The 22,511-nt window shown below is 42.4% G+C and overlaps 1 protein-coding gene across 1 annotated transcript in view; it reads right to left on the bottom strand.

The window, feature by feature from the left end:
* Nucleotides 1–22,511, bottom strand: part of RYR2 (ryanodine receptor 2) — a 1,389,277-nt gene that overhangs the window by 99,354 nt on the left and 1,267,412 nt on the right. The window contains 1 exon segment of the mRNA XM_033937646.1: nucleotides 154–214. Within this exon segment, the coding sequence (XP_033793537.1) occupies nucleotides 154–214 (61 nt within the window).

Raw genomic sequence — 22,511 nt, 5'->3', positions numbered from 1 at the left:
ACTTAAAATCTATAAGTTCTGAGTTACATATAAATCTGACTTAAGAACAGCTTGAAAAACATAGCTTAACCCGTGGACTGCCTGTACCTGATGTTATTTAGACTGAGGTGGTAACTTATTTTGGTTTCCTGCAGAACAGTAAGCAGAACTTACATTGTCGGTGAATACAACTCCTAGTTTCCACATCTGGTATTTTACATCAATGGAATTCAGTCTGAAAAATATTCAAATGGACAGAGCAGCATTAATTGGTGTCTTTGTTGCTTTAAGCTATGATTCTTGCATATTGAGAACTATGGAAAACAGAGGAAGTCAGGATAGGGATGCAAAAAGTAACTCTGGAAGTTTCTAACAGAGGTGTCAGAGCATCGTGCATAAGAACAGTGCGATCTCTTATTTTTGTGCTGGATGGTATTTTATATATGGATAAAAAATCATCAGACAGTTCAGAAATATGCTATCCACAGATAATAAATATTGGTAAACTGGCTCACAGATGCACAATTTCATGCAGGCACATATAGGGTGGTGGATTTACCATCTGACTGAAAATAAGATTCAAAACTGAAAAAAAGGTCTCCCTCTCCAAAAAAGTGAATTAATTCACAGATAAATTGAAAACTACAAATGGAAACTGAGGCTATTTTCTTTGTTTTTCAAGACATTTTAAATGAAACAAAACAGTGTACACTTGTTGGTCAAACAGTTGCACTTGAATGAATAGATATTATTTTTCTCCAGGTGTGTTTACAATAGCATTAAGTGTTTATTTGGTATTCATTTCACTAATATTAGGGAAATATATAATTTTATAGAGTCGAGTTTGATTTTAAAAGAAAAATATTTTAATTTATGGGTATTGTATGAAAATGATTTACAATTTAACAATCTAGAATGTAATAAAAGTGTGAAAGGAAAATAGGCTTTTTAACTCATAATGAGAACCATATGCATCACTGATTTAGGCATAATGAAATGTGGCTTTAATCCCACACTGTTTAGTAAATAATTGTCTAATTTTATAGGCATAAGTACAGCTTGGGATATCTCAAAATAATGATGAAGCAGTACTTTCTCCTTTTCTTTTATGCAGATATATGCTCTATTTATTTCTTCCTGGGCCTCATTTAATAAAATGCGTTATGGTACAAGCACATAGTAACTTCGTTATCATTAGCAATAGATCCCATTGAATAAAATGAGAACTGAGCTATGTCAACATGTGTTAATGATGTTACCATGCACCAACACCATAGTGTCCTTTAATCAATGAGGCTTTTTATGTCTTGATTGTAAGTTAACTGAATACTCGTTATTAATCTTGGAACCTGGATGAACACTTTAGGACTTATATGCAAAACATTTACATGGCTAAAACTATCCCCTTCTTCTTTTAAACTGCGTTAGCAGTTTTTAGTGCAGAGAGCCGACGGAGCCAACCTAGAACATGGCAAGCTCAGAAAGCTCTAGCAAAGCTTTCTGCGTATGTGTGCCTCCTTCCCGCCACTGTACCTGCTGTATAAACTGATCTCCGCCATGGTCCCCTTCAGTTTTTATTTGTCCTTGGGTGAGGTATGACTCATCATTTCACTTTCTCATTAACAGCTATAAATTTTCTCTGAATTTCTTTTCTGACATTGTAAATATAAGCGATGCAAAATCAAACTTGGATTTAAATGATGTGTAAAATGTATGCAAAAAATGTTAGTCAAGGACTCACATACCAACTGTATTAGTTGTCGGAGCAGATCACAACATAAAAAGTTTTCAAGACTGTTCCCAAAATGCAGCAAAAAATGTTGTTCCTGTTTTCTAAGAAAACAGATTTCCTCGAAAGAACAGAAATCCGGGGAACTGCCAGCTAAAAGAAGAAAAACTTCCTCTCCCCCCAAGAGCCTTTACCTTTGCCAGGATAATTTGGGATCTTCCCAACTGGCCTATGCTATGCAAGGACAGTGAGATGATCTGGATCAACATTGGCCTGCTTCTATAACAGTGTGTTCAGCTGTTCTTGCTACTTTATCAGCACCACCCATTGAGACGATACCAAGGACGACGTCAATGTCACACTTGACGTCAGCAATACCATCAAAGTTGACACAGTCTGCAACTCAACAGCGGGAGTCTTCCACTCCTCCTCTTAACTCGGCTGCACAACAGCAGGAGCCAGATTGATGTCAACGGTCCAAACAATCCCTACACCAAGATCTTAGATGCCAATCGCCTGTAAAATGTTGATATCTGGAGCATATTCACCACCACTATTGGATTTGATCCTCTTCTCATCTTAATCATCATTCACAAGCAAGGGCTCAATGTTCCCTACCTTTGAAGCATTCTTCATCAGCTCAGTCTTAACTGTCCTCTCCATTAGGAAGTTCATCTCTCTCATCGAGATCTGTATAATCTCTTCCTGTTCAGTTCTGTCCCTGGGGTGTCGGGTGATTATAGGCAGAAGAGATTGAGCATCCCTCCTGCTGATCACCAATGTTGGGGGGGGGGGGGGTTGTCAACTGCAGCTGGCTCAGCTGATCGCAGCAGGGGTATTCCCCCCCCCCCCCCCGATCAGCTGAGCCAACAGGACTCTCCAAAACTGTAGTTTTGGGGAGTCCTGCTGGCTTAGCTGATCGGAGATTCCATAATCAGTGCAGCCAGGAGCATCTACTTTTAACTTTTGAAATGTAAGCTAGCATTTTTCTGGCCTACGTTTCAGGCATTTGTCGAACTGTAGAGAGATGCCTAGGGTCACTTAAACTTGCCCAGTGCCACTTCTGGGTGAAATCATGTCCACACCCACTACCTGTCTCCCTAGACCCGTGACAAATGCCTACAGTGTAGGCATCCTGTGTCAGGGAGTTTTTTTTTCTAAAAGTGTGCATTCTGATTGGTTACCAGAAAGTGTTAGGACGCCTATTGCCGCCTACAATCGGGATGCCCATTTATAGAATCAGCCCTTATGTGCTCCCATTGATGTGGGCTTGAATTAATTTTCTCTTTCCTTCTTATTTAGTTAATGTGAATAATAGTTTATTATGAAAATTAAACCTGTTAAAGCAGATTGATAAAAAAGAGAAATTTGATAGTGCATGGCCAGAGAAGGGACATAGGTAGGTTGGGAGGGCATTCCTAGGAATTAGGTGTGATATTATAGAGTAATTTGCATATCCAACAGTCATAGGTTTAGCAGGGGTAAATGCTGCTATCAAAATTAGGCATGAGATCTGTGCTCGGATAGTATTCTGAAAACAGCGCTCCATGCAGAGTACCCGTGCAGAATACTAGTTTAGCATGGATCTTCCTAACACCTAACTTTGGGCATCATTTATAGAATTTGCCCCTTTGTTTCTTTATTTAGGTTCCTAACTTAGGGGCCTATTTTCAGTCAATTTTAGATACCCCAAAGTGTCACAGAGGTCTCGGTGGGCGACACATTGGCCTCCAGTGACCACAACATGGTATGGTTCAATCTCAGGAAAGGTTTCACTAAATCTACCACACTGACCAAGGTCCTCAAATTCAAGGACACAAATTTCATAGAAATGGGAGACTTCGTTCACCAGGCGCTACAAAGCCAAGCAGAAGCCGATAACATGGAAGAAATGTGGTCGACTTTGAAAGCCACCATACAAGAAGCAACAAACCGCTATGTTAAATCAGTAAGTAAACGGCGAAGGAACAATAAGCCACAGTGGTTTACTGCGGAGATCTCAGACCTCATCAAGGAGAAGAAAAAAGCATTCATCTCTTACAAACAATCGGGGAAGCAGGACTCTAGAGCAGACTACCTGACCAAATCAAAAGCCGTCAAAACATCAGTCAGGGAGGCTAAATTCCACATGGAGGAGTCTCTGGCAAAGAACATCCAGAAGGGAGATAAATCCTTCTTCAGGTTTATCAGTGACAGAAGAAAAAACTCAAGCGGGATTGTACGTCTTAGGAATCCAGACGGAGACTATGTGGAAAAGGATTCGGAAAAAGCCCAACTATTAAATGAATACTTCTGCTCAGTCTTCACCCGAGAAGCGCCGGGGCTTGGCCCTCAGCTACAGACAAGGGTTGGCTCAGTTGACCCGTTTAGTAACTTTGAGTTTACGCCCAGCAGTATCTACGGTGAGCTGTCAAAGCTCAAGGTTAACAAAGTAATGGGGCCGGACAACCTGCACCCCAGGGTGCTTAGGGAGCTGAGTGATGTCTTGGCGGAGCTACTGTCCGCGCTCTTCAACCTCTCCCTTAGTACAGGCAGCGTCCTGTTGGACTGGAGGATGGCTAACGTCATTCCACTCCACATGAAAGGCTCAAAGATGGAGACAGCAAACTACAGACCAGTGAGTCTTACATCGATGGTGAGCAAACTAATGGAAACTCTAATCAAACACCAATTGGATAAGATCCTGGATGAGGAGAATCTACAGGATCCCCGACAACATGGATTTACTAAGGGGAGATCATGCCAATCCAACCTGATCAGCTTCTTTGATTGGGTGACGGGGAAGCTGGATATTGTGGAGTCCCTGGACATCGTGTACCTGGACTTTAGCAAAGCATTCGATAGCGTACCACACCGCAGGTTGCTGAGCAAGATGAGTTCTATAGGATTAGGTGACACATTGACGCAATGGGTTGGAAACTGGCTTGGAGGTAGGCTTCAAAGGGTGGTGGTGAATGGCACCCCCTCCGAAATGACGGAGGTGATCAGTGGAGTGCCACAGGGCTCAGTCTTGGGCCCAATCCTATTCAACATCTTTATAAGGGACTTGGCAGAAGGGCTTCGAGATAAAATAACATTATTCGCCGATGACGCCAAACTAAGTAATGTAGTGGGCAAATGCACAACAGACGAAGATTCAATGCCCGACAACATGATGCACGACCTACTCCTACTGGAGCGCTGGTCTAGGACATGGCAACTCAACTTCAATGCCAAAAAATGCAAAGTTATGCACCTGGGCAGCCAAAATCCATGCAAGTCTTATACCCTTAATGGCGAGACCCTAGCAAAAACGGTAGCAGAACGAGACTTGGGGGTAATCGTCAGTGAGGACATGAAGTCTGCCAATCAAGTGGAGCAGGCTTCGTCCAAGGCAAGAACATAAGAACATAAGAAGTTGCCTCCGCTGAGGTAGACCAGAGGTCCATCTTGCCCAGCGGTCCGCTCCCGCGGCGGCCCATCAGGCCTAATTGCCTGAACAGTGTCCCTGACTGATTTTGTAACTGCCTCTAATTTTCTAATCCTATCCCTATAACCTACCTCTACTCCTATCTGTACCCCTCAATCCCTTTGTCTTCCAGGTACCTATCCAAACCTTCTTTGAAGTCCTGTAGCGTGCTCCTGCTTATCACATCCTCCGGTAGCGCGTTCCATGTATTCACCACCCTCTGGGTGAAAAAGAACTTCCTGGCGTTTGTTCTAAACCTTCCCCCTTTCAATTTCTCTGAGTGCCCCCTTGTACTTGTGGTTCCCCATAATTTGAAAAATCTGTCCCTGTCTACTCTTTCTATGCCCTTCATGATCTTGAAGGTTTCTATCATGTCTCCTCTAAGTCTCCGCTTTTCCAGGGAGAAAAGCCCTAGCTTTTTCAGCCTGTCAGTATATGAGAGGTCCTCCATGCCCTTTATTAGCTTAGTTGCTCTTCTCTGGACTCTCTCAAGTACCGCCATGTCCTTCTTGAGGTACGGCGACCAGTACTGGACACAGTACTCCAGGTGCGGGCGCACCATTGCACGATACAGTGGCAGGATGACTTCCTTCGTCCTGGTCGTGATACCCTTCTTAATGATGCCCAACATTTTGTTTGCCTTCCTTGAGGCTGTGGCGCACTGCGCCGACGCCTTCAATGATGTGTCTACCATCACTCCCAGGTCTCTTTCAAGGTTACTCACCCCTAGCGGTGATCCCCCCATTTTGTAAGTGAACATCGGGTTCTTTTTTCCCTACATGCATGACCTTGCATTTCCCTATGTTGAAGCTCATTTGCCATTTTTTGGCCCACTCTTCCAGCGCTGTCAGATCTTTTTGGAGATTTTTGCAGTCCTCCGTGTTTTCAACCCTGCTGTATAGTTTGGTGTCATCCGCAAATTTAATAACCTCACATTTTGTTCCTGCCTCCAGGTCATTAATAAATATATTGAACAGGAGCGGTCCCAGCACCGACCCCTGCGGAACTCCGCTCGTGACCCATTGCCAGTCTGAGTAATGGCCCTTTATTCCAACCCTCTGTTTCCTGTCCGCCAGCCAGTTTTTGATCCATCGGTGTACCTCCCCTTGCACCCCGTGGTTCCATAGCTTCCTTAGCATGGGCTGCATACGAAGGGGTTTCGTCAGCCGTAAGGCGGAAGTCATTATACAATTGTATAGATCCATGGTGAGGCCCCACCTGGAATACTGTGTGTAATTCTGGAGGCCACATTATCGCAAGGATGTGCTGAGACAGGAGTCGGTGCAGAGAATGGCCACCTGGATGGTCTCGGGACTCAAGGATCTTCCATACGAAGAATGGCTTGACAAATTACAGCTATACTCGCTCGAGAAGCGCAGAGAGAGGGGAGATATGATCGAGACATTCAAGTATCTTACGGGCCGCATCGAGGCGGAGGAAGATATCTTCTTTTTCAAGGGTCCCACAACAACAAGAGGGCATCCGTGGAAAATCAGGGGCGGGAAACTACGAGGTGACACCAGGAAATTATTTTTCACTGAAAGAGTGGTTGATCGCTGGAATAGTCTTCCACTACAGGTGATTGAGGCCAGCAGCGTGCCTGATTTTAAGGCCAAATGGGATCAGCACATGGGATCTATTCACAGGGCAAAGGTAGGGGAGGGACATTAGGGTGGGCAGACTAGATGGGCCGTGGCCCTTATCTGCTGTCTATTTCTATGTTTCTATGTTTCTAATTTCAGGCTGATAATGGAACAGAGATTAAATTCTTGGCACTTTACAACTGAGTTTAGGCACCTAAGTCAGGCAGGCAGTATAGGATGCGGATTCTGTGTATTTATTTTGACTCCTTGAGCCGCCTTGGTCCTGTCCCAACCCCTACTCCTATTTAGAAGTCTTTATTTAGCTGATTAGAGGTTGTTGTTTTTTTTTTTGTTGTTGTTTTTAAACAGATAAAGGTACCCAACTCTTCAAGTAAGAGGCTCCTATGTCGTTTGAAAAACTGCCTGGTTGACAACTGCCTAAATAACAGGAGATATTGAGAAAAAAACAAAATTTGCTTGACCTTATCAAAACCAGAAGAGGAGAATGAAGCATGGAAATTGACCCTAACGTTTGTACATATAAAAACAGTGGTCAGATTTTGTACAGTCTTAGGTCGGTTTTCAAATGGGGCATCCAATGATGTCTGCTAATTTGCACAAAACACACTTATAAGAATATTAGGCAGATTTTCAGTGTGCTGTCATCTAGATTATATGTTTGGCAAATAGCATGAAAATACTTTTTTTTGTAAACCCAGAGACACTGGTATAACTTCTAGAAAAAAAAAAATCTATACTTACACATAAACAGTTTACATTTCAGAGCACAAAATGCCTCTTCTACTTTATCCCTCGCTATATTGTCAAACATGAAATCTGCTTACTTGAGTGTGGAGGATAAGGGGAGGCAAAATAAAATGAATAAGGCATCAGACAGTCATGGCACATTATTTCCAAGGCTATATCAAACTTGGGATAGTTCTATTAAATTAATGTCATTTCAGTCTACCTGCTAAAGAGCACAACATGCCATACATCTATTGGCCTCTGCTTGATCTTGTTAAGCTTGCATGAATCTATCAAGCAGAGATAATAAAGCTCCCATCAGTGATGACAATAGTTTATTACAACAAAAATATAAATGGGACCTTCATGCCAACAGGCATCAACATCAAGTGTTGGCATCAAAAACAGATCAGCATCAAGGTAATTTGCAGCCTTTTGCACTTTTCATACGGTTTAAACAGATACAAAGGAAGAAATTTCAGATTTAAGAAGCCTAATAATTCTGTGATTTAAAAAACAACAACCTTGATATAAGACACTGGTCTCAGCGGCCACCTAAGAAGCAGCTGATAATTGCACACTGGCGTCCTATACAGAATCGTGTCTATCTTAAAATACAGATGCCTCACCCCCCCCCCCATTCTCTAACCAGCGCCCATGTCACCGGCGTCAGTTACAGAATTGTATCTGCCTTATCGAGAGATCCCTTCCCATCATTTGATTGCAGCAAGGGAATCCATGATCAGCTGAGCTGGCAGATCTCACTGAAGCAGCAGCTTTGGGGAGTTCTACCAGCTCAGCTGATTGGGGGGAAAATACCCCTGCTGTAATCATCTGAGCCTGATGCGGCAGAGGACCCCCAGCATCCACCCCCAAAATTGGCAGGAGGGTTGCACACTCCCTCCTGCCAACGGCCTGCGATCCCCCAATACCGCTCCTCCGAAGCACCATTGGCAGAAGGGATACCCACTCCCTCCTACCGCTGGCCTGTGATCCCCCAAAGCACCATCGGCAGGAGAGATGCCCACTCCTTCCTGCTGACACCCCTTCGAACTCCCCTTAAGTAGCCCAGCAGAAATGACACCCCCCTAAACCTCAAATCCCCTCGACACTCCCCAAACTTCAACACAACAACTGCAAGCCCATCCCAACACCTCCACCGCCCATACCTTAGGCACCTGGGACAATCGGAGCCTTAGGCTTCCTTCCCGGTGCAACCTGGGATGGAATGGGCATGGCCTACCTCTTCAAATGGCAGGCCTTCCCCTGCCCATTGCATCCTGGGATGCACTGGGAGTGACCTTAGGTATCTGGCCAATCGGAGTCTTAGGCCATGTCTAGTGTTCCGTGGGGTGTTACTGCTTCTGGGGGGTATCAACAGGAGGGAGTGGGCATCCCTCCTGCCAATGGCAGTGTGTGGGGGTGGGTGGGGGGTGTCAGCAGCAGGAGGAAGTGGCATCCTTCCTGTCAATTTTGCTGTATGTGTCAAGGAGTCCCTGCCACAGCCAGTTCAGCTGATTGTGGCAGGGGCATTTTTCCCCTATCAGCTCAGCCGGCTGCATCTACTTTTAACTTTGGAAATGTAGGCCAGCATAATATAGACAGGTTAAAATTACTATTGGAAACTGATCGATGATGAGTGCAGTGCACGGTTCCAAATGGTGCATGAAACAGCCATATGTATATGTTCTGTCATTTTGTTGTTTAGAATAGTCGCTACCATTTTGCCCAGCACTGACGTTAGATTTATCAGTCTATAATTTCCCAGATCACTTCTGGAAACCTTTTTAAAAATCTGTGTTATATTGGCCATCCTCTAGTCTTCCAGTATTAAGCTGAGTTTTAAAGATAAAATACAAAATACTAGCAATAGCTCTGCAAGTTCATTTTTCAATTCTATCAGCATTCTGGGATGCATAACATCCTGTCCAGGCAATTTGCTACTGTTCAATTTGTCAAACTGACTCATTACATCTTCCAGTGTTAGAGAGATTTGTTTCAGTTTCTCTGGCTCATCAGCATTGGATACCATTTCTGGTATCGTTATCTCCCCTACATCTTCCTCGGTGAAGACCGAAGCAAAGAATTCATTTAATCTTTCCACTATGGCCTTGTCTTCCCTGAGCACCCCTTTTACTCCTCAGTCATCTAACAGTCCAACTGATTCTTTTTCCAGCTTCTTGCTTTTAATATACCTAAAAATGTTTTTATTATGTGATTTTGTTTCCTGCGCAATCTTCTTTTCAAGGTTTCTCTTTGCCTTCCTTATCAGTGCCTTACATTTGACTTGCTATTCCTTGTATTGTTTACAATTATTTTCAGTTGGATCCTTCTTCTACTTTCTGAAGGATTCTCTTTTAGCTCTAATAAGTTCCTTCACCTCACTCATTAACTACACTGGCTGCCTTATGGTCTTGCTTTCTCCTTTTTTAATACATGGAATATATCTGGTCTGGGCTTCCAGGATGGTATTTTTGAATAACATTCATGCCTGATGTAAATTTTTTACCTTTGTAGCTGCTCCTCTTTTTTTACAATTCTCTTCATGTTATCATAGTCTCTTTTTTTAAAGTTAAATGCTATTGTACTGGATTTTCTGTTTGACCTTACTTCAGGGAGTATACCAAATCTGATCATGTTATGATTGCTGTTATCAAAAGGCCCCAGCACAATTACCTCTTGCACCAATCTATGCACTCCACTAAGAACTGGGTCCTAAACCAGCTGCTCTATAAAGCAGTCCTTGATTTCATCAAGCAATCTTTTCTCCCTAATATGCCCTGCTACATTGGGATAGCTGAAATTACCCATTATTATTCTGTTACCCAGTTTGTTAGCCTCCATAATTTCTGATAACATTTCAGCATCTGTCTGTTCATCCTGATCAGGCAGATAGTAGTACACTCCTATTACTATTCTTTCCCCCTTACACACAGAATTTCTACCTATAGGGATTCCAATGTGTGTTTCAGCTCCTGCAGAATTTTTAGTCCATTTGATTCAGGGCCCTCCTATCACCGTGATACAGTGTCTCACCAGTTATCTTTCTTCCACCAGGTCTCTGAGATACCTATTATATCTATCTTTTAATTTAGTGCAATATATAACTTTCTCATCTTGTTTCTTAGACTTCTGGCATTTGTATACAGACATCTCAAACAACGTTTGTCATATCTATTTACAATTTGCTCAGTGGTTGGCATGGATTTGCAATTTTTAAAACAATTCTGCTCTGTATTTAAGGACACCTGGTATACTGTGGCTTATATTGCAACCTTGCTATCAGGATGCTCCGTCTTCCCCTTTATGGTGATATATTTTAAACCTACCTTGTTCCAAGCCATTCTCTTTTGAGTGACTGTCAGTCTTCCTGCAGTTTCTAATTTAAAAGGAACTCTCATGCCTGACTCTGATCTTAGGTTTGGGTTGATACAGAGGTAACAGTTTTCTGTATTCCTGAACCCTCTGGCCCAGATAATGCAAAAGTATAGTAAGCAAAATGCTGAAAATCAGTGTTGAATTATAAACAAGATATTGGCACTCTCTTATTTACCCTCCCTTTTATGAAGCCACGTTCGGTTCTTTTATTGCCAGCCATGGTGATAAAAGTTGCAGTGCTCATAGAAATTCTATGAGTGTCAGAGCTTTTACTACTTTGGCCTGCAATAAAAATCCTAACACGGCTTCATAAAAAAATTATATCCCACTTAAACCTAAGTGGGTTACACAAATACTGTACATACACATTTATAATATAAAAATCATACAAAATTATAACATAAAACAATCCTTATAACACTTTAAAACAAAATAATTCTTTAAGTCACTGTTTAGTATTCACTCAAAAAGCCTCAATAAAAAGAGATAGAAACAAGATGGCCCATCTGCAGTAACCATTATTTATTTATTTATTTTTCTATATAGTTCTCCCAGGAGAGCTCAGAACGGTTTTACATGAATTTATTCAGGTACTCAAGCATTTTTCCATGTCTGACCCGGTGGGCTCACAATCTATCTAATGCACCTGGGGCATGGGGGGGGGGTTAAATGATTTGCCTAGGGTCACAAGGAGCAATGTGGGCTTGAACCCAAAACCCCAGGGTGCTAAGGCTGTAGCTTTAACCACTGCTCCACACTCTTCTCCATTATCTCTTTCTCTCTTCGAGAGATCCCACATGCCTTTCCCAGGCTCTTTTGAATTCAGACACAGGCTCTGTCTTCACCACTTCTTCTGGGAGACTGTTCCATGCATCTACCACCCTTTCTGTAAAAAAAGTATTTCCTTAGATTATTCTAGAGCCTATAACTTCTTAACTTCATCCTATTCTCTCTCATTGCAGTTTCCTTTGAATTGAAAGAGACTCGACTCATGCACATTTATATTACGTAGGTATTTAAATGTCTCTATCATATCGCCCCTCTCCCGCTTGCCTCCAAAGTATACAGATTGAAATATTTAAGTCTGTCCCCATACGCCTTATGATAAAGACCACATGCCATTTTAGTAGCCTTCCTCTGGACCGACTCTATCCTTTTTATATTTTTTTGAAGGTGTGGCCTCCAGAATTGTACGCAATATTCTAAATGAGGTCTTACCAAAGCCTTATACTGGGCATCAATACCTCCTTTTTCCTACTGGCCATACCTCTCCCTTTGCAACTTAGCATCCTTCTAGCTTTTGCCATCATCTTTTCAACCTCTTTGGCCACCTTAATGTCATCACATACAGTCATACCCGAGTCCCACTCTTCTGTCGTGCACATAAGTTATTCACCCCCTAAACTTCCCATTCCCTTGGGTTTATGCAGCCCAAATGCATGACCTTGCATTTCATAGCATTAAATTTTAGCTGCCAAATATCAGACCATTCTTCAAGCTTTGCCAGGTCTTTCTTCATGTTATTCACACCATCCGGGGGGGTCTACTCTATTGCAGATTTTGGTATCATCCGCAAAGAGGCAAATCTTGCCCGTCAACCCTTAAAAAGAACAGGCCCAAGAACAGAACCTTGAGGCATCCCACTGGTAACATCCCTTTCCTCAGAGCGATCTCCATTGATCACTACCCTCTGTTTCCTTCCACTCAACCAGTTCTTGACCAAGCCCGTCACTTTAGGACCCATCCTGAGGGCACTCAGTTTATTTATTAGACGTCTGTGTGGAACACTGTCAAAGGCTTTGATAAAATCTAAATACATCACATCTAGCGCACATCCTCCATCCAATTCTCTGGTCACCCGGTCAAAGAAATTAATCAGATTTGTCTGACAAGACCTGTCTCTAGTGAATCCATGTTGCCTCTGGTTCTGTAATCCACAGGATTCCAGAAACTTGACCATTCTCTGTTTTAAAAGTGTTTCCATTAATTTGCTTACCACAGAAGTCAGACTTACCGGCATGTAATTCCCTACTTCTTCCTTACTTCCACTTTTTTGGAGAAGGACAACATCCACTCTTCTCCAGTCCTCCGGTACCACTCCGGACTCTAGAGACTCGTTGAAAAGGTCAGTCAGCGGAGCTACCAGAACTTTCCTAAGTTCCTTAAGTACCCTCGGATGTGCACCATCCGGCTCCATCGCTTTGTCTACTTTTATTTTAGCTAGCTCTTCACAAACACAGCCCTCTGAAAATCAATCCAGGTCTATTACGCCTTCATCCCTATTCATGTTTGTCTTCTGCGGTCCCGCTACCGATTTTTCAGCCATGAATACAGAACAGAAATATTTGCTAAGCAGTTTGCCCTTTTCTTTTTCAGCTTCTACTAATTCCTCCCCTTCACCTTTGAGTTTCATAATGCCACTTTTGTACTTTTTCCTATCACTAATATATCCAAAAAAGTCTTCTCTCCCAATTTTACCATGTCAGCTATTTTTTCTTCCATTTGCATCTTTGCTTTCCTGACTACACGACCAGCCTCTCTTAACTTTTCTAGATATTTCTGCCTGTCTTCCCCTTACTGTGATCTTTTGTAGTTTATGAAAGCTAACCTCTTATTCCTTACCTTCTCAGCTATTACTTTTGAGAACCAAAAGTGGCCTTCTTTTCCTCTTACTTTTACTTCTTGCCTTACAAACAGGTTTGTCGCACTTACAATCGCTCTCCTTTCAGTTTTACCCACTACATTTCCACTCCTTCCAGACGTTCCCATCCAGAGAATAATTCCTTGACGTAAACCCCCATTCGATCAAAGTTAGGTTTTTTAAAGTCTAGAACCTTTGCTTTTGAATGAGCCCTCTCTATACCTATATTAATATTAAACCGTACCATGCAGTGATCATTGGATGCCAGAAGATCACCCACTGTAATATCAGAAACACTTTCCCCGTTTGTAAGCACTATGACCACATCCCATGTGGGTTCCATTACCCAACTGCTGGAACAGTTCTCCTTGTAGAGAATCCAGAATCTCCCTACTTCTAGAAGACCCTGCAATAGGGATTACCCCAATCAACATCCGACATGTTAAAATCACCTATTAGTAAGACATCCCCTTTTTTAGATATATTCTGAATGTCTACTATTAAATCTCTATCTGTGAAAGAGGCCTGTATATCACACCAATGTAAATATATTTACCATTCCCTCTTTCCAAATTGATCTACAGTGTCTCTTCCTTGCCTTGCAGATCCTGCAATTGTGTGGCTTCAATATGATCTTTAACATATAATGCTGCTACTCCTCCTTTTCGTCCTACTCTGTCTTTCCTGAACAGATTATAGCCCGGTATAACTACATCACAGTCTTGGTTCTCTGTGAACCATATCTCTGTGATCGCCACTATATCCAACTCCTCTTCTTCCATTACAGCTTCTAGATGCAGAATCCCATACTTCAAGCATTCGTATATACTGCTTTCCAGACATTGCCCCTTTTTCCCATCCATGCAGAGGTATTCAGTGATTTACTTACCAGAGGGCTTATAACTTTCCCGGGAGCTTTGATCACTCTGCCCCATCACTTCTATTTTAAAGACCTCTTCAGTAGATTAGCCAGTCTGCTGGTGAAGACACTTCTTCCCTTCTTTGATAGATTCACACCATTACTGCTCAGCAGCTCTTGGAAGATGATTCCATGGTCCAGGAAGCCAAAACACTCTCAACAACACCATCCACATAGCCACACATTCATCTCCAGGATGCGAGTTTCTCTGCCCTGGCCTTTACCCTCGACAGGGAGGATGGACGAGAATACCACCTGCGTATCTGACTGCTTCACCTTCTCTCCCACTCATCCTCAAGTGTCCTACCAAGTTATTCCACAAAATTACTCCTGCCACAGAAATGGCTGTAGACCTAGTACTAGCATATTTTACTTCCTGCATCCCTTCCAAAAATAGACGCATTGTATTCTCTGATCTCAAGGATCAAGATGATTGGTGTAAAGTTACAGCATGAGAAATATACCAAGTTATGTTTTGGTAAATATCCTGAATAACTAACACAAGCACTTTAAATACAACACTTGATTTGATTGGTAACCAATGTAGTTGTCACAATAAAGGAGTCACATGCTCAAAACTATTACCTCCTAGAATTAAATATGCTGCAGGATTTTGAACCACATGCAACACTCTAAGGTCTGTAATGTAGATGTAGCACCCAAAAAGATTTACCTGTTTGTGCTCACTAACACAATTTATTTATTTTTTTCCATTTATTTACTAAGGGGATGTGAAATAGGCAGGGAATGGTCATTAAAATGTTACCCAGCCTGATCATTCACTGGATAAAGTGAACTTAACTTGGGAGTTTTTAGTGCCTTCTAAATTAGGGTTACCAGATGTCTGGGAAAACTCAGACATGTCCTATTAGAGGACTGTCCGAGGTTCCGGACAGATTTTCAAACACCCAGCAGTTTGTTTGGGTTTTGGAAAGCCCTGATGAGCTCCAGCCGCATCTGGAGGGCATCTGAGCATGCACAAACGACATCACACGCATCTGCGCGTGCTCTGGGCACATCCAGACATGGCCAGAGCTTGTCGGGAAAGAAGAGAGGAGGTTTGTGGGGGCGGGGCTGGAGGCTGAATTGGTAGGGGCTGAGATGGAACGGGGCAGGACCATGTGTCTGGATTTTTGTGGCCCGAAAAATGGTAACCCTATCCTAAATAGGAAGCAGTAAGGGCCTGACTCTATAAACTGCACCTAACCCTAAGGCGCCCTAAAGATGTCCCTGATTGGCTCAGGTGCCTCAGGACCCTCTCAAGAGGGGAGGATCCCGAGGCGCCTGAGCCAATCAGGGCCTTAGGCTCCTCCCTGTGCATCACATGATGCACCAGGGTGGGGCCTAAGGCCCAGGCAGACACATCGCTGGAGTCGGGAGGAGCAGGAGGGACTGAGCACCCCTCTTGCTCCAAACTTGGCATCCTACTGTCATATTCACGCGGGCAGGGAGGGCAGCGTCGAGTGGTGGTAGGAGGGAGTGGGAATCCCTTCTACTATTTGTGGGTCGCCAGGGGGGATCACGTTTGACAGCGGGCCCTCGGCCGTTTTTTGACAGGCCTGCCTGTCTTTTCATTTTTTTTTTTATGGGGCAGATATTTTGCGTGTGTAACACACAAAATATCTGTGCCATGGAAAAAAAATGAATAAAAAAGACAGGCAGGCCGGTCAAAAAACCTGCAGACCTGTTGGTAACTCAGTTACTGACAGGTCTGCAGCAGTCGGGTTTGACAATAGTAAAACCTAATTCACAATAGCCAAGCAATTGTTAGTGAATCAATCGCTTGGCTATTTTGCATGGGGTTTTACTAATTAGCATGGGAGGACCGGGATCGGATCGCTACATGCATTAGTGAAACGGGTTGGAGGGAAATCGGGTCACAAAGAGCTCACATACCAATCGGTACATGATTGGTTTGCTTAGTGAATCTAGCCCGAAATGGGCTATCATTAAAATGAATTACTTTACTGTTAACCCCAGTAACTACTAACTTGGCCTCATTGCATAAAATGAGGCCTGAGCTAAAATAGCAATAGTTAGTGTTAAAACAACATGTTTTATAGGTTTCCCACTTTGCTATGTCCCTAAGACCCACACTAAAGATAAATTATATACTAAATGGAAAAAGCTGAATAATTATGTTGCTTTGTAACCTTGAACTGTTTTAGTTAATAACTGTCAAGCTCATGGCTGAATACCTTGCTGTTGATAATTCATATTTGTGTTATATATTACAGAAATTAATTAAGAAATCGAAACAAACAAAACAAAGTCAAGCAAGCATCCCACAGCTGCTGACTTAGTATATAAGCAGTTTTAAAATTCACAGGGCAGCATTTTCTAGATGCTGATTGCAATATTCTTGATAGGCATATTCTAGTGGTCCTGAGAAGAATGTATTTGTGATTCATACAAGTTAAAAGTTCTGTTTATGCTCCACCCTAGCTTCATGAGTCAAAAATTCAGGGTTTACACACAGGCAGATGAAGAAAGTATAACTACCCTGACTGTAACTTGCACAGAAAGATAACAAATGTGTTCAGGCAATAGGTGTTGAAATGAGAGGAACCACAGATACCATGGCACCCCCGAAAGATCCCATCTCCCTGCCGTCATCACTCTCGTTGCTATTTCTTTAAAACAGCAGCAGTAAACGAACGTACATCCACCACAGGGTCGCACAGGCACTATAGCCAACTGTGCTCAAGAACACTTCTATCTCTTCAATATCATCAAAATTTGCCCCTTCTTCTCTGAGCACAATACCTGGACCCTTGTTCAAGCACTCATAACCACACGCTGAAAAGGCCGCTGCTAGCCCCTCCAATGTATTTTAATGACCTCACACCGACAACCCAATTGCTGTATATAATATATATTTATTAGTAATAAACAAAAGTCAGGTTACAAGAGAAATGTATCCAAGTAAGATATATATTAACAGCAGTTGAGCCAACAGAAGAATAACACGGAGGCCGGCCGTCTGTAAATATCTGTCTGTCCTAAAGCTTACGTCAGCACCTATGCTACTTTTAAACCAAAACTTAGTACCCTGGGGTAAAGAGTATTGCATAGTGTGATATGCAAGGTATGCCTGCTAGGGCTGTTCCTAATATAAAGCCCATTGCTAGAGCAGATAGGGCCCAAGCTGCTCTGTTTAATCCCCAAGGTAACCTTTTGCCTGCCATTACCCCTGGGTCCAGCAGAGGGAGTGCTAGTGCCAGGCTGCAGGTTTCCCTTCCCCCACTTAGTCAGGGAAGGAAAACCAGGATATCCGGCACACCTGAGCGTTTGGGGCATGGTCCCCAACTGCTAAACCTTAGGTCTGCTTGGCTAGAGGGGGGAGAAGGAGAGCTGGAGGCAAGCTAGGCAGTCGCAAGGCTCAGGGCTGGGAGCTCTGCCTAGCTGTTCAGTTGCTGAATCCATGGAACTGGTTGAGGCTGGAGCAGAATCTCCAGTAGGCCCTTTGGAAGAAGTCCAGGGTATGGAACTGGATTTGGAACCGGAGCCAGTGACAGAGTTACCATCCAGCGTGCGCAGCCCATGGAAGTCAGCTAATCCAAGGCAAGTGTTTAAAGCCTCCTAACTGTGGATTATAAATATCCGGGTGTTTGCTGAATGGACTATTTTGGTTTGCAATGCAACTGTTTTTGTAGTCAAGGTGTGTGTAGGGGTTAGCCTCACGTTACATGTGGTGGGATAGCGAGCCAATATTTGGCAAAATTTCATCACGTGAGGCACACCACCTTGCCCAGCACTTCGGATGCTGGAAGAAATCAGTGCCGTAGCACTGTTTTAAGCTAAGTCTGCTTAGGAGGGAAATAAGGACTTGTGCTGCACCTATTTCCTAATCAGACTAAAGGACACTTTACCGTTTGGAATTCTGTCTTATCAGAGAAGAACTCCTTTTGGACGTGGAGAGTTCAGAATACAGATTTTGGAGTTTGTTTTTCCGCTTTTCTGTTTTGGCTGTGTTTTTTTTTTTTTTTGGAACTCTCTGGTGGGAGAGATTATAAGCCTAATGAATTTGCCCCTTTTGAACATTACAAGACTTTCCTATTGATGGTCATTTCCTGACAAGTTTAGTTTGTGATAGCTTTGTTTTGAGGACTGATATTCAAGCTGGAGAGTGAAGCAACTATTTTGTTTTTGAATATTTCACATTAAATCCATTCCAGGTTTTGGTTTTCTTACTTACCTGTTTGCAGTGTGTTTTTCCTTTTTGTGCTAATCCTGACTTATTTATCCTTGTGTCGCCAGCCGCAGCACACAAGAGCCAAAATTTCTGTGTCCCAGCGGCTCGGGACCCATTGCCCTGACCCCGCTGGTGACAATAATTACTAATTACATAGGGCTCCTATTACGAAGCCGCAATAGGGCCTTAACATGCGGAATAGCGTGCGCTAAATTACCGTATGCGCTAGCTGCTACCGCCTCCTTTTGAGCAGGCAGTAGATTTTCGGCTAGCGCGCGCTATAGTACGCGCTAATCCGGTGTGTGCGCTAAAACCGCTAGCGCGGCTTTGTTAAAGGAGCCCCTAGTTTCTATTGGATTGTCACACTTGTCATTTTTAATGATTGGTTGGTATACATAAGGAAGCTTGGTGTCACTAGATGTCAAATATGACTTCTCTATTTTCCCTGACAATGCATTCTTAATACTAAGGTCAATAATTCCTGAGAGTTGACCCCCTCCCTCTTAAGCTTGATTGTAGATTGTCAGCTATTTTTACCTGTGGTTCATGTTGACCATGTCATCCTGACCTGGAGTTATATGCTTTCTATGGTGACACAAGCATTTCTTGGAAGGTCCCAGAATAGAATATCCAACACTTGTCATAGTCAGCAGATGCTTGCCAGCTTATTGCAATCTACTCCTAACTGATATCCCTCAGTGTTGCCTCTCCTCCTTGCAATCTGTGCAAAACTCTGCTGTGCGAATCATCTTCTACCAACTTCGCTACGCTCATGTCACCCCTATCCTTAAGTTACTTCACTGACTCCCTATCTGCCATCGCATACAGTTCAAGATCTTTTTGCTGACCTACAAGTGTGTTCATTCTGCTGCCCCTCACTATCTTTCCTCGCTTCTCTCTCCTTATACACTTCCCAGAGAACTCTGTTCCTCAGATAAGTCACTCTTAGCGTTACCCTTCTCCTCCACTGCCAATTCCAGACGTTGTTCCTTTCATCTTGCTGGCTCCTATGCCTGAAATAAATTACCCGAGTTTGTCCGTCAAGCCCCTTCCCTTCCCTTATTTAAAAGCAGACTGAAAACCCACCTTTTTGATATAGCTTTCAATCCTTAACCCTACTCCTCTGCCCTCCAACCCAGCCTGCTGATTAACCGTTTCCCTTAACTGTATCCATTACATCCTGTTTGTCTTGCCTGATTAGATCGTAAGCTCTTTCAAGCAGGCACTGTTTTCTTACTCTTTGTGACTGAGCAGCACTGCGTAAGTCTGATAGTGCTATAGAAATAATTAATAGTATTAGTAGATGCTGGATGAAAGGGTGGAAAGAAAGGGCTGATGCTGGATAGGAGGTAGGACAAGAGAGGCTAGAGTTAGTGAGACACTGGGGAATAAGAGAGCTGGGTTTAGGAAAAGAGAAGAAAAACTGTAAGTAGACTCAGTAAAAAGAATGGAAATTGAAAACTAGATAGTAAGAAAGAATTAAATCTGGACAAAGATTTGAAGAATAAATTTAAAAAAGCTATAAGAAAAAGGAGGACCCCCCCCCCCAATAAAAAACAAATGGACAGGAAATCCTGGCAATATAGAAGACAAGGAAAGCAGAAACCAGAGACTGGGAGCAAAAGATTTAGAAAAAGTAAATGGCCAGACAACCAAGGCAGAAAAAATAATTTAATTTTAGTTTAGAATAAAGCAGTGTGGTAAATGTGTTAATATTAATACATATAAATAGAAAATGAAAATAAGGTAATTTATATGTATTAATGTTTCTTAACTCAGGTACCACATTGCTCTATTCTAAAAATAAAATTCTTTTTTCTGCCTTGGTTGTCTGGCCATTTACTTTTTCTAAATCTGTTGCTCCCAGTCTCTGGTTTCTGCTTTCTTTGCCATCTATTTAAACAGGATTTCCTGTCCATTTGTTTTTTTTCTCTCCTCCTTTTTCTTTTAGTTTTTTTCCAGTTTCTTCATCTAATCTTTGCCCATATCTAATTCTATCTAGACCTGACCTGAGGAAGGTGATTTTGGCTTCTGAAAGCTAATTAAAAAATGCATTAACTCCAGAAAAATGGTATCATTGTATTTTTTGTTTTATTTGTATTTGTTAATCAGTAATGTAGTAATGGCAATATAGGAGATGTAAATTTTACAAATTGATATATTTACATTTTGTACAGTATAAATGAAAATACATCACTGTTTCTCTTTCTGTGGTGTTTAATATATACGGAGTTCAGTTTAATTTTTCTACATACTGTATTTCTATTTTTAGTTTATGATTACTTATTCTATACTGCGTGAGGGCCCATGTTCTGAATGTGTGAAAGAGATATGGCTTTCTGCTAGCATTGATTGTGCAGACTCAATCTGTACTAATGTAGCTTGCATAGTTTTCAATAGGTTTATTGATGTTCTGGTACCACCTTTTCCTAGGTAGGGCCTTGCCATGGAAGTTACTGCTATTATTGTGTGATACAATTGCTCTACAGGTCCTGAGAGATCTATGTAGTGTTTTGTCTTACTTCACAGTATACCTGGCACTAGATTTTGGATTTCTATTTTAAATATTTATTATTCGCTTTGTCTTCTTTAGTTATTCAAAGTAAATTACAGTAAGAGACCTACAGATTAGATGATGCACAGATATGTCTTTAATAATTTCCTGATCATCAAATGATGTTGCACCATTCTAATCCTAATTGGCAGATTATTACAAATTTTAGCTCCTAGATTTGGAAAAGAATATTCCAACATAGTCCATGATTTTGGTTTTTAATGGATGGAAATCCAAGATTTAACTTTTCGAAAAATCTAGAATCTGAATGGTATGATGTTATCAAACATTTGAAAGGTGTACTGAAATTAACCCATACAAAGATTTATGAACTAAGCATGCCACTTTAAACTCAACACGTGATTTACTAGGAAGCCAGTGTAAACTTTTCAGCAAAAGGAGAGCACACTTAAATTTAGATGATACAAAAATCAATCTTTCTGCTATATTTTGAAGACTTCAACTTCATTAGAGGTAGACCCAGGCCCATAAGCCCCTATAACCAGTACTGTATACAGTATACTCAAATATAAGTTGATCCGAATATAAGTCGAGAACCCCATTTTCCCCCCTAAAAGGAGGAAAAATGGTTGACTCGAATATAAGATGGGGGGATTAATATTCAAGTCCCCTGCCCTGCCAAGCTCTGCACCCACTGCCCCTCCCTCCACTGTCAGGATATGTACCCAGACCCCTCACTGCCAAGCACTGCACCCAGCCCCCTTCCCTTCCTGCCCTGTCAGGCTCTCCACCTTGTCCTGATTCCCTCCCAGGCTCTCCACCCTGTTTCTCCTCCCTCCCAGGCTCTGCAATCTGTCCTCCCTTCACTGCCCTGTCCATTGTACCTCCTCTCTGCCGATATCCTGAATGCTGCTGCGCCTTCCATATGGCCTGCGTACCTGGAATCCCTGGTGGTCCAGAGGTGTAGCAGCAGGAGCAAGCTTTATGCACTCCTGCCCAGCTTCTGAGCCGGTCACTGCCATATATTCTGGCGGTTCAGCTGTACTGAGCAGGAGCACACTTTCGACACTGCTGCTTGGCACTGAGCAGCTTCATGAATGGCTGCAGTGAGTCTATCTCCAAGTATATTCTACTCATAATCTGCTATATCATTTATTTTTAAAGAGGGTTAATCCTCCTACTTTGCTATGAATGTGCTGAATGACAAGACATTAATCTGCCTTCTCCATATTGTACTTACTCTCATTTCCTTCAAAAAATGGATCATCCTAAGTTTATATCAGTGATGTAACTTTGGGAATGGGCCCATCCAAACTCCTGTACCATCTGCTAGTATAGCTGGCAAGGGTCTACAAGATAACACTAAACTATCACTGT

The sequence above is a fragment of the Geotrypetes seraphini genome, chromosome 3 (genome assembly GCF_902459505.1).
Source record: "Geotrypetes seraphini chromosome 3, aGeoSer1.1, whole genome shotgun sequence".
Taxonomy (NCBI): domain Eukaryota; kingdom Metazoa; phylum Chordata; class Amphibia; order Gymnophiona; family Dermophiidae; genus Geotrypetes; species Geotrypetes seraphini.
Note: the sequence above shows the minus strand (reverse complement) of the source record. Positions and strands in the feature narration are given on the sequence as shown.